Source organism: Eupeodes corollae, chromosome 3, assembly GCF_945859685.1.
Source record: "Eupeodes corollae chromosome 3, idEupCoro1.1, whole genome shotgun sequence".
NCBI classification, from domain to species: Eukaryota; Metazoa; Arthropoda; class Insecta; order Diptera; family Syrphidae; genus Eupeodes; species Eupeodes corollae.
Genome location: NC_079149.1, coordinates 53,149,037 through 53,166,810, shown reverse-complemented (window position 1 = coordinate 53,166,810; position 17,774 = coordinate 53,149,037). Strand labels below are relative to the sequence as shown.

Here is a 17,774-nt window from a genome sequence, read left to right as displayed (position 1 = left end):
GTCCATAAGTCTGTAGGGATGAAGGAACAGCATTTAGAAGGTCCACCACCCGTTCCAGAAACACTCAGTTTATTTTTCGTGAATTTGTTTTTTATGTAACTTTTATGATCTGCTCACACCCAGTTATACATTTCTAACTTTTTCATTTCACGTTTCTATAGTTTTGGAAATTAAATTTACCTTTTTCCATTACAGTGCATCCCACGTGTCGGTGGGCTTTTGACATTCAACTGAAATGCAAACCTCTGCCACAAGATGTTCGAGTGTTCGACGTTTGTTTGGCGTCGGGGGTTTTTAAATGACCGTTGGTTAGATCGGAATGCGAGCACTAACAGTCGACCAAAATCTCGAATTGCTTTTGTTTTGTGTGCTTATTTGTATCCCTTTTAATATATTTATTTGCTTAAAATGTTGTTTTAAATAAGATTTTCAAAAAATGTTTCGATGATGCGTTTTCGTAAACTTTGGTTTCCGAAACGAAATACAGAGTAGGGGCCCTGATCTTGGGCCATTATTACGAATAACGACAGTAGCTAAAAATCTCCATATCGTTATTTTGAGATTAAATTTTAAGATTTTTAAAACCATAATAGTATTTGTTTATAAATGCGTTTAATAGTCGTAAATTTGTCATTTCCAAATATTTATTTTAATGTTCCTCTTCCGCATTGTGTTTTAATTTTTCATAAATTTTTTGAAAAAAAAACATAAATAGTTTAACCAGTTCCATGAAAGTAATTAAATACACCAACATTTAAAACAATAATATAAATTTTACTGCTTTTATTCATTAAAAATTCTTACCCACCACTAGTATACAATATTACACAAAGGCATACACATAAAATATGTATATGTATCATTTAAAATTTTAATTTTGTTTAAATGCTAACAAAAGCAGTATTCCAGTATTTCAGTAAAGAAAACATTATTTATTTATTTTATCATGTATAAAATATCAAACATTCAACCCTAAGGCTATGTAACTAGTTTGTCGATAACAAAAACTATTTAATGTCTTACAATAATAATTATATTTTAATATAATATTTTTGTAACAAATTTAAACTATGTTTTATTTTATTTATACAAATTTGTTTTTGTTTGAATAACTTTGTTCATAAATTGCCAATGCATATAATAATTATCAATTTATTGTAATGTTATAAATAATTATAACAATACAATAAAACTATATCTTTAATTACTATCAACTTTAGTGGTAGAAATAAATTGCTGTAATAATTATAAGCTCCTCTTTTTGTGTATAAAATTTTTGTAAAATAAGATTTTTAATTCAATTTCAAAAATTGTAAAAATAAAATTGAATAAGGAAAGGCATAGAAATTATGTACGTGCAAACAGTTAGGAATGGGTTTATACAAAAATTAAATTAATATGTATTTGTTGCAAGTTCTCTAATCTTTTTTTTTTTTTGTTTATTGTGAACTAGAAAAGAAGAACTTGTAGGCAATGGTAGCAACAAGACCTAGCACCAAAGGCAGCAGCCATGATTTCATTGACGCTTCAGACTCTTTTGTATCTTGTGTCCATGTAGGTTCAGATTTTTTGGTTACAACTTTGCGTTCTTCTTCCACCAGTTCTCCAACTTTGTATTTGTTCATCATTTCACGGGCATCGGAACTGTGTCCAACATCTTCAAAGCTTTCTGTGCCATCTCTGCCAGCTTGTTCAAGGAGGACTTCTTCACCACCAGGGTGCTAGAAAAACATGAATTATTATAAAACAAACGATAAAGAGGCATAAATATATTTAATATGTAATTAATTTACAACATTTATCATGGAACAGGTCAAGTAAAGCAATTCAATTGAATGATGTTCTTTTAACAATAATTCACTATTTCTATAACATCAATAGCGAGAGATAAAGAGCGACAGTCGTTCCATCGGTTTGTTTTACATTATCAATTACCATCTTTAAAAAAGTTTAGAATACATTTTTGCAGAATCTTATAACTATGAGCGCTATATGTACATGTATACTAGCTCTCGTTTGCTAACGCACTTAGCTTAAAAAGTTTAACATTGGTAACTCGATAGTTACATGAAAAGATTAGTACTTGAATTTAACAAATATTTACACAACATGGGAGCCACTACTCAACCTGACTGTAAGCTTAGAAGTGTGGTTTAAGCCCTTAACTTAGCATTACAAGTGGGATTCGATGCGAGAGTAAACAACTCATCTGAATTTTTCTTTCGAGCAAAAATGGCTTCATTACCTTTTATTTTCTCTAACTGATGCCCTATAAATCATATTGAATCTAAAAGACCTAAGATCTTACATGCTTAAATCGCAATGAATCAAAATACATTTCAAGAGATATATAAATATGAAGATAAATAAAAGACAAATTATTCCAAATAAATTAAAATAATCAAACTCGTGCCAAAAAATATTAATGCAAAAACTATTTACACCAGCTAAAAGTTTTTATAAATTGCAAAATTCAAAACAATTGAAGGACGTTATAGCTAGAATAAAGATGTACATACTTTAGTTTACTTTGCATACCTGCGTTCAATTCAAGAACTCGTTTGCTTTTTAAATGTAAATTTACAGTCGCGACGCAAAACTAAAGCAACTTTATTATTTGAATCTAATAAATAATGGAACGAAATACAAACAAATTATTTACATGTCCGTTTTGTGGATTTTTAATGTTCTTTTACCTTACATTCAAAGAAATATAAAAATATATCTGTTTTGACAAAATTTTAGCCAGTGAGTTAGTAAATTTATTTAACATGTCACAGTTTCAACTAAAATTGTACTTTCAATTGTTTCAATAAACTGTTTTTTTTTTTAACACATACTCATTCAAACAAAAATATATTGGCGATGGTGTAGGAATAAAACGACAGGCGCTTACTTCTTGTTGTACCCTTATAACAGAGTTTATCTGTCTCTGGTTACATTTGATGCTTCTTAATTCATCATAGCAACGCTCTCTTCTTATCAAAATACAACAAAATGAACGACACTTTGTCAAGTTAATTTACTATAACAACAATAAAAATAAATATACTACATCTATGTGTGCATATATGATAATAATATAAAATTCTTATCTATGAAGTTGCTGAAGTAGAATACGGCAGAAATGTCAATAATAATGATTGAGCTATTTTTGCAAACAAACTAACGTTAGAACTTAAGACTAATGTTACATTTATTATTAGATTTACAATGCTTTAAGCAATTTGCAATAAAAAAGCTAAACTGAAGTGTTGAAACAATTTACTTTTAATGTTTTACTTTTAAAATCATCGCTTACGAAATATACCAAAAAGTAATACTTGTTGTAAACTGAAATCAATTGGTTGAGGGACTGTTTTTACCATAGTTGGATCTGCTTGATGTAGGACGTAAAGGAACTTGTCTTCTAATACTTGAACGGCTATAAATAAAGTTTATTATCGTTCCAAAATTGATGGTGAAATGACTGACCCATTGATTAATTTTATATTATTATTATTATTATTATTTATTAACAGGTAATTAAAATTACATGGTAATAATTAGTTTAAGGCGTCTAGCTGCGGAGACTATTAACTCTTATTTTAGTTTTAATTTAAATTAAAATGTTTGCTTTTAAAAGAAAATCTGATATTTTGTCGATATTTGTGGAACTAGAGTTTTGGAGAATTTCACAAATACATTTTTGATTATGGGTTGCAATACAGGGCAGTGTTCTAGGATGTGATTCAGGTCCAACCTGGTATTGCAATTTGTACAAAGTGGTGGCGGATTTTTTTGAAGAGATGCTAATGAGAGGTTGATATGTGTCCAAGTCGAAGTCGTACAAAATTAGAGATTTTGTGTTTGGAAAAGTTTGTGGGGTATACGGGGGCGAGTTTATTAGGATTGAGTTTTTTGTAATGATGCTGGTTTAGGCTCCAGTCGTTGGTTATGATGGATTTTGACTCTTTTTAAATGATTTTTAGTAGATCTTGTTTGGTGTGGATATTAAAGCTATATACAGGAGCATTATTGGCTGAGTTAGCTGCACTGTCAGCATATTCGTTGCCCTGGATTCCTACATGTCCAGGGGGTCCACATTAACTTGATATTGTTTGGTGAGTTCGTATCTAATTTCTGATATGAGTTCAGTATTGTTGTTAGGGTTTTTTATGGCGTTAAGTAAGGATATGCTATCAGAGCATATAATGTGTTTTCCATGGTAATTAGACGCAGCCTTAGTAGCTTGAAGTATGGCAAATGTTTCAACAGTGCATACTGAAGCGAATTCAGGCAGGTTGCCAATGCAAGCAATGTCACACTTTTTGAGTGTCACCGCAAATGATGTGTTTTTAGTTTTCTTTGAACCATCGGTAAATATAAATTTCCATCAATCCGATTTAAATTCGAGTGAGATGGCTGTGTAGAGTTGGCGGTAGATACTATTGCTGGTATTTACTTTTTTATAACTAGCTAGAGTTAATATTAGAGATTCCGGGTAGATAAACCATGGGGGAGTACGAGGAGTAACTTCGCTAGTTGGCAGTTCAAACTCAGCTGCTTTTATAAGAATCAAAGCAATAGCGGATGGGATCCTTTTTTTAAGCTTACAGGTGCTTTTTAAATCGTTATCGATTATTGAATTTCTGGAAACGAACAGTTTCTCAATTATAGTATTTCTTCGTTCCTCTATGCTTGTTAGTCCTGCTTCTGCTAATATATTTTTTATAGGTTTTGTTGGGAACGCGTTGATGTTTCTCCTTGCTGCGGCGCGGCGCGGCGTGGTTAGTTGGATTTATTTTATTTAAAATTGATTTAGGACAATGCCCATATATGTACATATATACAGCCCATAATCAATCTTACTTAATTTTGTATATTGTATAATAAAGCACAGCTGAATGTACTCTCTGTGTTTAGGATGCGATGGAAGATTTATGAGCTTGAGCCTATCATTCTACGGTGGTAGTTCAAGCTTATTGGACAATGGGAAAAACGCATGAATCTTCTTGTGCTCCTTCTATTCTGTTTATGTGGACTGAAAGAGAGCCCATATTATGCAGCTATATTCCAATATTGGTCTTACAAATGTTATATATAGAAGTTTAAGAATATAAGGGTCGCGAAAATCTTGTGAAAACCGTTTTATAATATAATATAGTCATAATGATTTGTAAAAGTTAATTTTGAGTCAAGAATAATACCTAGGTCAAAGAAAATAGAGAGTTTAGTCAAATAAGAAGAGCCTAATTGATAAATTGAAAGTCAAAATATTTTGTACGCGTGTAAAACATTGATTTACATTTGTCTATGTTTAGTAAAAGCTTATTTATAAAACACCATCCGCGAAAACTATTTATATCATCTTGTAGTAGTAAACAGTCGTCAAGTGAGTCAATCCGTTTTTTAAAACAGATGAGTGTTTTATAATAGAAGGTAAGTCGTTAACGTACAAAATAAACAGTAAAGGTCCTAAGTGGCTAGCTTGTGGTACGCCAGAGTTGGTATAAAAATATGATGACCGCTCATTTCTAAAAACTACGCTGTATGAACTATTGTTAACCCAACTAACAAATTTGTCGTTAAAGCCTTGGGATTTAAGTTTGGAAGTTAATGTTTTATGACACAATTTATCAAAGGCCTTGTCTGTGAAGACACAGTCAACTTGTTTCCGTTTTTCAAACGAATCTAAACAAAAAGAACTGAAATGAAAGAGGTTAGTAACTGTTGACTTATTGTGCCTTACCAATAATCAAATTTAGTGACGACTTAAATATTTAAGTGGACTCTAAATAATGAACCATACCAATAATCAATTTAATAGTCAGCTTAACGCTAAACGTCACTCTAAATTTTAGAGTAGAGAAACGCGTGTTTAACTTCGTGATTAAGGTTTAACGTCATGTTTGTGCTGTCATTCTGGCAGTTGGCAGGAAAAGAAATTTTTCGTATGTTTCTTTAATCTGCTGCAAATTTATTTTTGGCTGTGACCGTGAGCTCATAAAAATTAGCAATCAAAATAAACAAATAGATTAATTTCTTTTTATTTAAATATATAAGTAACATTTCAATTTATTTCAGAGTATTTTGTTATTCCAATGGCAATAAATCGAAGTCGGGTCCGTTAACTGGACCCCAGCAATGAAGGATTTGCTGGTTGAAGCAGTAAAGCCGTTTTCTATGACAGTGGAGAGTAAACTCAAGGATGGAAAAACACTCAAAGCTAAATTTGAAGCTTGACAGAGCATTCAGGAAATGTTAAATGCCACTGGCTATTGCCTTAAAAACGAATAAACCAATGTTGACTGTCACAAATTATAGACATACAATTAAACGATATGACTTTACAAATAATGAACTAAAAAAGATACAAAATATTAGTTGAAGTTATATTTGAGGATATTCTGTACATACTAGACGATGAAGATAGGTTGGGATAGTTTTCTGTTAAACATAAATCGCTTAAAACCGGAGATTTCGCAAGTAAATTATTAACCGTATAGAATTCCAATTGAGTTAAGAGGAAATTTAACATAGATTACAGATTAAGGTTATCTCTTATTTATTAAATTGTTACGGACTTATCAATTCATTACATCCGACGAATCACTTGAATTATCCAATAAATGTTTTATCTTACAACAATTTTGACTTCGAAGCTTAAATGTTTCTCTGCTTTTTGTGAACATCTGAAAGTTGTTTTTGTTTTTTGACAGCTATCTCAATACAGCTACCGAACTCGTTTAACAAGGTGTTAAGACGAAAACCAAGCTTTTATAGTCGCAAAAGAAATACTTTTTTTTTTATATAGCGGCTTAAAAATTCTGAAATTTATTTAGTTTATTTATATATGTACATATTTTTATAATGTGTTTTCATATTATATTACCTTGGTTTACAATTTGTATTTTAATATTTTACTTTAAAATAATTTTACAAAAAGAAAGGTTATTAAATATTTCAATATGTAGTCTTTCTATTCAGATTTCGGATACAAAAATGAGGTAAAGGAAAGCGAAATAGGTTAAGTTGAGTTTTGCACATTGCAAATTGCAACAGCTGCAATAAAGGTCAGGGTTGTCTTCGAAGTATTGGGTAAACTTACTGCGACAATGCAGATGTCGCTAACATACCGCCCCCAGTAAGCTGACTACAACCCGTATCTGGCTTACTCTCTTGTTCCCTGCCAGCAATGTCTAGAACTGCTAACTTCACCGAAGGCCGCTCGTACACACCATGCTCCGTTTGAACCTTTGCTCGGCGTACCTGTCCGTCCTTTGCGGTAACAACATCAACTACTCGTCCTTTTGGCCAACAGTTTCTTGGCAGGTCGTTATCTACTATGATAACCAGGTCACCCTTTGTAATTGGCTTTGTTTTGATGAACCATTTTGATCTCTTATTGAGTGTTGGTAGGAACGCTTTAACCCATTTCTTCCAAAAAATATCAGCTAACATTTGTGATTGTTTCCAACTCTTTCGCAAATCCAAATTTACCGGATCACAAGGTATTTTCAATCCATTTGAACTACCGAGAAGGAAATGGTTTGGCGTTAGCGCTTCATCATCAGTCACATCTAAGGAAACAAATGTTAAAGGTCTGGAATTTATAATATTCTCAACCTCAATAAGTGCACATCGCAAGCTTTCGTCTCCAACTTTTCTCGAAGAAAGAATTTTGTAAAGTACGGTTTTTATTGATCGTACGAGCCTTTCCCATGCACCACCCATGTGAGGAGTGGTGGGTGGATTGAAATTCCATTTTAATTCTGCTGTCACGAACTCATCAGCCACCCGACCCAAGTCAACCTGTTTTAATTCCTCTTTCAACACCTTTTCTGCGCCTCGGAAATTGGTACCATTGTCGCTATATATCTCCAAAGGTGTCCCACGACGAGCCATAAAATTCCGTAGACACATGATAAATGAATCTGTAGTCAAACTATGAGCTATTTCTACATGCACTGCTCGAATAGTTAGGCAGGTGAATAATGCACCCCATCTTTTCTCATTTCGTCTTCCTACCGTCACTATAATCGGTCCAAAAAAATCCACCCCAACGAATGTAAAAGGCCTACAAAACGCTGATAACCTAGCCTTTGGTAAGTTGGCCATTTCAGGAACTTGAGGACGAGCATTCTGAATCTTACAAGCTTGGCAGTCTCGTCTTACAGACTTAAGCAATACTCTCAGCTCCGAAATATGAAATTTTTGACGTATTTCGTTCAAGGCCGTTTCATGATTGAGATGATGATATTTTCGGTGGTAATCGTCAACTACCAAGCTAGTTATGCAATGCGTCTTAGGTAAAATAATTGGTGTTTTACAGTCTATATTTACGAAGTCGGCGAAAGCAGTGCGTCCTTGCATTCTCAATACTCCGTTTTCGTCCAAAAACGGAGAGAGTTTTCTGAGGGGGCTGCTACTGGAAAAAGGTGACGTTTTTCTCATAGTTCGGTGTTTTAGATTTTGTATTTCTTCAAAATAAACTTCTGATTGAGCTTGCCGAAAAAGTAGCATTTGTGATTTTTTGATTGCGTCTGACGATAAAACAAAATCGTGAAGTTTGCTCCAGGACTGCATTTCAGGATTTCTTTGCTTTAAAATATTTTCACTTTTTCCTAGATTTCTTCGCTTTTCTTCTACTTTTTTTTTTAATCGTTCAACATACATGAAGACATACGCCATAGAACGCCATAATTTTCTCCAACTTCCAAAACGACTCACCTCAATTAATTTACATGAGTTTTCAATTGCATTAATTTGCAGCAAATAAGGTCTATATTCACTTCTGTCTATTGTTTCTATTTGTGGCATTTGTGGCCATTCACTTTGATTTTTGTGAAGAAAAGCAGGTCCTTTGAACCATTCATCGGATGAATCCCAGTTGGGATCTGAATTCCATTTTGTTGCCTTATCTGCCACATTCATTTTGGAGGGAATCCACTTCCAGTCCAAAACACTAGAAGACTCCAAAATTTCACCTACTCGGTACATAACGAACTGTTGAAAATTTCGAGGGTCAGTACGAAGCCACGACAGCACGGTCCTTGAATCACACCATAAAAATTTCTGACTCATGGAAAAACGATGTGCGTTACATATCGAATTCATAAGTCTCACCCCTAGAACAGCAGCCTGCAATTCTAACCTCGGAATTGATAATGGTCGCCTTGGAGCAACTTTGGTTTTAGCGCTTACTATGGCCGTTTCGATTTTATTTTCGTATTCAATGCGAAAGTAAGACACGGCAGCATATGCATTCTCGCTTGCATCGACGAATGTGTGAAGTTGAATTGACGTTTTAGTTTGGTTCAAGTTAAGAGAATAACATCTTGGAATCTGGAGTTCAGCAACTTGAGGCAACAACATCTGCCACCTCAACCATCTTTCATATAAGGCTTCAGGTAACTCATCATCCCAACCTAATTCTGAACGCCAAATATCTTGTAGGAGCACCTTTACAAAAACAAGAAAGTGAGAAAGAAATCCCAGTGGATCGAATATCGACATCAATATTTTAAGAACTTCACGTTTTGTTGGCACTTTATTTTCAATAATAACTTTTCTGTTAAGGCTATACAAGTTTAAAACATAAGTAAACGTGTCAGACGATGTATTCCAATGCATGCCTAAAACCTTTTCGGTTGCCACCATGTTTGTATCATGCATTCCAAAAACCTTTGAGGAAGCTGTTGATTTCGTTTTCGTTCCATCTTCTTTCAGGGCTTCAAGGACGGTGGTAGAATTCGACATCCAATTCCTTATATGGAAGCCGGCATCTGCATGTATAGATTTAACGTCTCTAGCCAGTTGAATGATGTCATCTATGGAATCCATACTATCGATGAAGTCGTCTACATAATGATGTTGTAATATAGCCTCAACGGCTCTTGATTTTGTTCTTGAAAAACGCAATGCATTTTGATTTTTTACATAATGAGCAATGCACGGTGAACAGCTAGCACCAAACGTCAAAACTTGCATCTCATACACACTAGGAGCACGCATTGCTTTATTGTCCCTCCACAAAAAACGTTGAACCGACCTGTCTTCTTTGCGCACTGACACCTGATGAAACATTTCGGCTATGTCGCCACAAATTGCGAACCTTCCACAACGGAAACCATATAGGACGTTTGTGATTGGTACTAATTGGTCTGGCCCTTTCAAGAGAAAATCGTTAAGTGAAACACCGTCACATTTCGCAGCTGCATCCCACACGAGCCTTACCTTTGATGGTTTATTCGGATTTCTCACTATAAAAATTGGTAAGTACCAAACACGGCGATTCACTTTTAACTCATCATCGGACAATTTTTTTGCATAACCTTTGCTTACTAAATTCAAAATCTGCTCATTTAAATTTTCACACAGCCGAACATCCTTTTGAATTTTTCGATCTAGTATTTGAAAACGATTAAACGCCATGGAATAGCTGTCAGGCAAATTGAATTTATCGTACTTCCAAAGAAGACCGACTTCATATTTTTTTTCGATACGAACACACGTTTCTTCAAGAATTCTGATGGCCTTTTTTTCTTCTGTGGATACCATTTGAAGCGTTGGAATGCGTACACCGATGTTTTCAATTGAAAAGAAGTTTTCTACAAGTTGATGAAGCTCTGTATCATTCTGGTTTTGAAATATATTCAATGCAAATTCAGTGTTTTTAAAATTTGTTTGTATGTCTTTTTCAGGACCATGAACACACCAACCTAGGCGCGTTTTAGTCACCATTGGTTCGGACCAGTTGCCTTCAAACACTCTCATTGATACGCCAAGTTTCCAATTGTCCATTCCAATAAGAATTCTTGGTTGAGCCATGTCATACGAAGGAATAGGCAAACCTCTCATGTACGAATAACGATTTTGCATAATATGACTCGATACGGATTGTTTTGGTAGCCCTAAATTGTTTACGGTGCGAACGTTGTGGAGGGTGAATCTCTGGCATCCTTCAGAGGAACCTGATATGCCCAATGTGACGATACGTGAGTTTTCTTCAACGCGTGTAGTTTCGGAAGTCCACTTTAAACAAAGATTTTCGGACCTCCCTGCAAGGTTCAGGTCACAAGCGAGTTCATCGTCAATCAACGTCAGGGATGAGCCTCCGTCCAGGAAAGCAAAGGTGTTACACGTTTTATTTATTCCATAAAGCTTCACTGGAATAATTCTAAAAAGGATATTGTTTTGTATATTATCGTCGCAGCGGTTGTAATGGCATCCTAAAGTTGAGCCAATTTGCATCCTGGGGGGAGTACTATCAGCAGCTGAATTATGTAAAAGCTTGTGATGTTTTCTTGTGCATCCGTCCACTCCACACAATAGTGTTGATCGACATCGCGCGTGAGGGTGTTTTTTTAAGCACGTGTGACATAAATTGTTCTTTTTTACGGCATTCCATCTTTCAGAACGTCCATATCGTTTGAATTCGTAGCAGAAATCCAATGGATGGAAATCGTTACAGACATAACATTGTCTCGTGCTACTTTCACGATCTATGTTTGATGTAGGTGCTTTGACTACGTCGTGAGTGAAGAAGTGATTACTACGTCGTTCCAGTTTGTCTGTGCGCACGATTGGCGTTGTGACGGTACAAGCAGCTTCCGCAATTTCGCTTAACCAATTTGAAAACTCTGGCAGTGTGGGTGATTGTAAATCTTTTGAAAATAGGGCCCAGTTCAACAAAAGATGTGGAGTAAGCTTATCAACAAATTCCTTGAGAAGCGTGGGGTTGTTCAAGTGGGCTGTCATCTGTGATGCTTCCATTACGGCACACACATTTTGGATCGCGAGCGCATATTCTATAAGCGTTTCCATTTTATCAGCTTTAGGAGGTGCTTGGTTTTTTGCTTTGGCAATCATGGCGTGAAGTACGTGCTCTGGTCTACCGAAACGCATTCGAAGAGTTTTAATTATATCTGGCACCATCGATGGCAATAAGAGGCGATTCTTTACTGTCTCAAGTGCACTGCCACGTAGGCATTTTTGCAGGCGCATTAAGTTTTCGGCGTGAGTATAACCGGCGAGGTTTGTGCTGTGCTCAAAGGAACTTATAAAAATTGGCCACTCCTCAGGATGACCATGGAAGAGTGGCAGGTCCTTTGATATCACTTGTCGAGTCGCTAACTGAGATGGTAAAAGCGTATTTTGTTGAGGTTCGGAATAAGTAGGGTGAATTTGACCACTTGGTGTAGGGTTTTCTACTTGTAATGGAACAAGGTTGCTTGGGTTGGGCTGCTTTTGAGGAACGATAACAGGTTTTGGTTGTATTTTTTCTTTAGCAAGGGTGTTAGCTGCACCAGAGACTGGGATATTAGCTGGGGTATCTTGGACCCATTTTTCTGTTAATTGGCTACGATCTACCGACTTACCTTGGATGTTTTCTTCATCTGAACTGCTTAGTTCTTCGAGAATTTTGTACTTATCTGTTAAGTACTTTTGCAAGTTTGCTTCTCGAAGGACTTTTTCTTCTTCGAGTCTTTTCAAGAGAAGATCTCTTCTTTTCCGGGATTTGGATGTTTCCTTGGACGCCACAGTGGAGATGATGGAACGAGCAGGTGAATGGTGGCTTGATGACCTTTGACAGGCTTCGCATACCCAACTTCTGTCGTTAACAGAAGAACCGACGTTGACGCATTGGAAATGAAACCATGTGGAGCATTTGTCGCAAGCTACCATTTCAGGAATGTCGGGCTCACGGCAGAGCTTACAACTATTACCAGCATTTGGCGTTGATGTTGATTTTGGAGCAGATTTGCTCGACATAACTTGTATAATCAGCCAAGAATTTTTAAGAAATGTTAAGACGAAAACCAAGCTTTTATAGTCGCAAAAGAAATACTTTTTTTTTTATATAGCGGCTTAAAAATTCTGAAATTTATTTAGTTTATTTATATATGTACATATTTTTATAATGTGTTTTCATATTATATTACCTTGGTTTACAATTTGTATTTTAATATTTTACTTTAAAATAATTTTACAAAAAGAAAGGTTATTAAATATTTCAATATGTAGTCTTTCTATTCAGATTTCGGATACAAAAATGAGGTAAAGGAAAGCGAAATAGGTTAAGTTGAGTTTTGCACATTGCAAATTGCAACAGCTGCAATAAAGGTCAGGGTTGTCTTCGAAGTATTGGGTAAACTTACTGCGACAATGCAGATGTCGCTAACACAAGGTATCTAAAAATCCACCTATCTAAGATACCCTATCCAACACGGATTGAACGCAGCCTATTATGCAAAGCAATATTATAAACGATATATAACAAAAGAAAGGTAATATCGTATAAACAATATAAATGTGAAATTTGAATTGTTTTTTTTGTATTTTTTATTTTTATCTATCCCAAAAGGTAGATTTCAAAGTCTGCAATTTCCTGGTTTTGTACACATATTTATGATTTTTATTTTAGAATTCTTACTTATCATTCAGCTAATAACACTTTAATGCGTGCATAAACTTACATGAACTGACTGATACAATTATTAACCAATCCATTATATGTAATTGTAATATTGGTCTCTTAAACGAGGCTTATCACAATTTATAATATAAGTAATAAAACAAACTTTGCATGTGAAAATTTAATTTTATGACACATTTTAAAAAATTAACTACATCTAAGATAATTTTTGAGATTGAAACGTTGCAACCAAAAGATAATTTTGTTTACACAAATTTAATATTTTAAAGCATTACCTATAATTAATGTTCGGTATTTAAATATTTATAACGTTTTTTTTTAATATTTTAAAATAGTTCAATTTAGTTTAGTAATTTGATGAATAGTTTTTGCCTTGAATAAACATAACTATGGTTTTTCGTCTCAAATCGGTCGAAAATCTGATAACAACAATACAACAAATGTCCTCCTCACACGTGTATCTTAAGTTTTGCCATTAAACAAAGTCTTAATATATTTAAGTTTAACTATTATTATATCTGCCATAAAACAAATTTTTTTCTCAAAAATTCGATAAGTTGGTTCAAATTAAAAATATTATCGCCTGATTAGATTAAAATATGGAAGAAAAATGAAATGGCAGAACGAACATCGTCACGGATGATGAAATTTATTTGCAATATGATTTTGTGACAATTTATTTGTTTAACTATAACTAAGAAAGAACTAAGTCATTAATAAACTATGATTAAATTGAATAATTAACTTTTTTTAAATGGAAACCAAATCATTGAGCCGATATGAATTATTTTACGTACAAGTCAAAAACAAAAAGCCTATTTCTAAAATATATATTTATGTAATTCCAAAACCAGTTAAGTTGGTGTTATTTGGCAAGCTGCACAAGTAGTCTTATCTAATCCATTTATTCTGATTACTTCCTTCTAGGTCCAATTTTTATTTTTATCTACTTATGTGTTTTAAATGTGTGTACATGTGTATTTAATTATTGACCATTGAATGAAGACGAGACAAATTTGATTAAGAAATACATACACCTTTAGGGTAGTAGAAAATAAAGAATAAAAACTTGTTATTTTACATCTGTTTATGGAGATAAAACTATTTTCAGTGCACTATTTTAAAAATTATAACCTTAGTTAAAAAGCAGCCTTGCAGATAGATTAATTCTTTCAAAAATTCAGTGGAATGGAATAAAAGTCTATAGTCTAGCCAAATCGTTTAAAAGCTAACACGTTTCAAAGAAAAAATGATTCATTACCACTAACTTTAATATTTTCAATTTTATTAAAAAGATTAAAATTAAAAATTGCTGAACCCTGCGCTTCTTCCAACTACATAAATGTGAAACGGTTGAGCAATGTAGAAGAAAATGAGCGCTACAAAAATCAAATTGTATTCTTGATAATTCTCATTGATTATATAGAAACGGATATATCCACGATCCCAGTTCATAAATAACGAGGCGAACACGAGATTTTATGAGACTTTTTACACTTTTACTTTTAAAAAATTAAAAAGGTTTTAAACTTATTATATTTGATTTCGAGACGAAACTCTTATTTTACTAGACTTTATTGGACTACTGGAGAAACTTTTTAAATAAAATTAACTCAATAAACTTTTATTTTTCGTAAGGAACAAATTATTAAAACAAAAATCCTTTTGTTATTAAATACTTTGTATCCAACCTATTGCAAGTACGAGAGAATCCTTATTGAATAAAGCTTTTTAATTTCATGAATACAAAGCCATTGAAATTTAATCTTTTTATTTAAATATTACATCCTTTATACTTGTGCACTAAAATTCAATAAATTTATAACAACCGTTTGGAAATCATCTATATTCTGTTCTATTATTTCAGGTTTAATGAAAATAATTCAATAAATACCTTAAAACAGTATTTTTACTTTAGTTGTAAAATACAAAAAAAAACAACAATTTGGTAGAAAAACCCCTACCAACAGCATGTTAACAATTTTTTTAAAACTTGTATTCGATTTTTGGTTTCTCTGAAATATAGTATTGCTTGAAAAAAAAAAACAACTTGACATATTCGATTCTAGCCAATGTTTACTATTTAAATATATGCCATGACCTACAGTTCTAGTTCAGATCATTGGCGGCGGGTAGGTAGGTATAAATACATAATAGAAAGACATAAACCACCTTATACAATTTTGGACAAGTTTTCAGCATAAATGTATTTACTTTTTTTTGGTTTTAAACAAAAAGAAAACAGGTTGTTAATTATTTCATCAATTATGGCATAATTATTTTTTGACTTCTACTTCGAGTGATCATTAGTGCATAAGTTTTTTTTTTGTTTTAACAAATATAATTCATAGATTACTCAAAAAAAACAAAAACAACAACATGTCTTATACATACAATATAAATGAAAGCGAGCCAAAGCCACTAAACAAATCTTACTCCAAACCGTCGCAACGCCGAATAAGTATTACGTAAAAACTCTTAAACCAACAATAGAAGTTCAACAAATAAAAAATCTTGGAATGAAAGTAAAAAAGAAATTTATTCAAAATCCCCAAAAATTATTCAAGTGAATGCTTCGCATCATCTTCTAGCTTCCTATTAACTTATATTTGATTGCACAATGTAAAAATATTTGAAACCCAGCTCCACATATTATAATATCTATACAAGAAAAAAAAAAGCAACAAAAACAGAATAAATTATGCAGCTAGGCCAAGAGCAAAGTTCAATGTTGTTTAACCACAAATTATTTTGTACTGATTTTTGTTTTAAACTTGAGAAAATAAGAAATAAAAACTACCTACTTTTGAATTTTTAATGATCGTTTTGGAAGAAAAGATGTTTGTTTGTAAAATGACATATCGTTGAGTGAAGGGCGAAGTTCCAAAATAATATTCTTTTTTTTTTGTGATCCAGATGAACATGAGCAAAGTTCAAAGTAGCAACAAAATAAAAATACAACCACTCAACTAGGTACCGTCTTCAGGGCTAGGCAAAGTGAATCAGCACAAAATTGAAGTAGCAATACTCTTCATTACCTATTAGAAAGAAAATTCTCGACACATTGTTGGAATCCACCTAGAAAAATATTATGATGATAGCGAACGCAATCAAGGCTCTTGCATATGTGATCGTTTTTTAATTCCACTTTATTAGGTGCTTGTTGCTTGGGTGTTGGATCTAGGTCTAGAAACAGAAAGAGGGAGAGGCACAGAAACCAAACTCAAACTCAAACTACGCATTTATATTTCAATATGTAATAGAAAATACACTTATCGGATGAATAACAATCGTGGTGATCACTGTTTTAAGAATGATATTGCACATTATTAGGAAGATAAAGCTTTGAGTTTATTTAAATGGATTTCTATATTATCTCACCTCATTTAGAAATGCTGTAACGTCATAGATGTTATTGTGGATTACCAACCAACAATCCTTGTTCGTATTGTGTTTGGTTACTTCGGCACGTGTAAAAAGTTTTGCAGACATATTTGTTTGTTTTTTAAGTTTTTTGTGTTTTGCTTAAAATAGTTTAGTAATATTATAGAAGTTCTTTAGCTGGATTTGAAAAAGGAGACTAACAAAAAGCACAACTTGTTGTTAATCAGAAGGAATTTCTCTCAAAACTGAACAACTGAAGTGTTTTAATTTTTTCCACTGTAGCCTTTTTCAATGTTCATATAAAATTAATCAAAAAAATGACGTAAGGGAGGAAGGGGGAGTGGACAAAATCGCGTGTCAGTTTGTTTCGTTGAGTTTTTTTTTTCTTTGACATGAAGTTTGGTTTTTCGATATTAAAAACTGTTTGATTTGAGTGTGATACATGCAACGGAATTAATGTCATTTTTTATTGAACTAAAAATAATCTAATAAAATCTATTTTTTCTCTTTAAGCTCAGAGCAGGCTTTCTTTTATAGATAAGATCATACTCATCGTATGAGTATGAGTTGTTTTTCTATTTTTAAAGAGAGCTAGTTTGGTACTACATGAGCTAGGAATCGCCTCTCTTTACAGTTAGATTCAGGTCTCAATAGAATATGTTTTAATTATTAAGGGGATGAAACCCCGGTAGTCATAAACAAATTATTTTCTTTTTTGGCCTTAGCCTACTTCTTTTTGTATGTTGTTTTTTGAGCATAAAACAAATTTTTCTTAAATTGATAGTACTAACAGCGAGGTATGCAGCCCCCTGCTTAGATCAGTAAAGGATTTGAGGTGGGTGCGAGTCATCAAAGAAATTCCAAAAAAAAAAATCAAGTATGACAACTGAACAAAAAAACAGGGACAAAATGAAATGCTCTAAAACTGCTAGAATCATTATTTATTTGAACATATCCATCGAATTGAAAT

The 17,774-nt window shown here is 33.2% G+C and overlaps 1 protein-coding gene across 1 annotated transcript; it reads right to left on the bottom strand.

Moving 5' to 3' along the window:
- Positions 1–768: 768 nt before the first annotated feature.
- On the bottom strand, positions 769–17,094 carry LOC129952897 (cytochrome b5). The gene is made up of 2 exons (XM_056065838.1): positions 16,802–17,094; positions 769–1,721 (listed from the first exon to the last, which is right to left on the bottom strand). Exons 1-2 carry the CDS (start codon positions 16,910–16,912, stop codon positions 1,440–1,442), a joined length of 393 nt encoding a protein of 130 aa, XP_055921813.1. The 5' UTR covers positions 16,913–17,094; the 3' UTR covers positions 769–1,439.
- Positions 17,095–17,774: the final 680 nt, after the last annotated feature.

Bases quoted from the DNA above. Each gene is read 5' to 3' on its own strand.
- LOC129952897 (XM_056065838.1), bottom strand. From the start codon at position 16,912: ATGTCTGCAAAACTTTTTACACGTGCCGAAGTAACCAAACACAATACG. The intron at 1,722-16,801 runs GTGAGATAATAT...ATGTTTTTCTAG, and splicing joins TTACAGCATTTCTAAATGAG to CACCCTGGTGGTGAAGAAGT.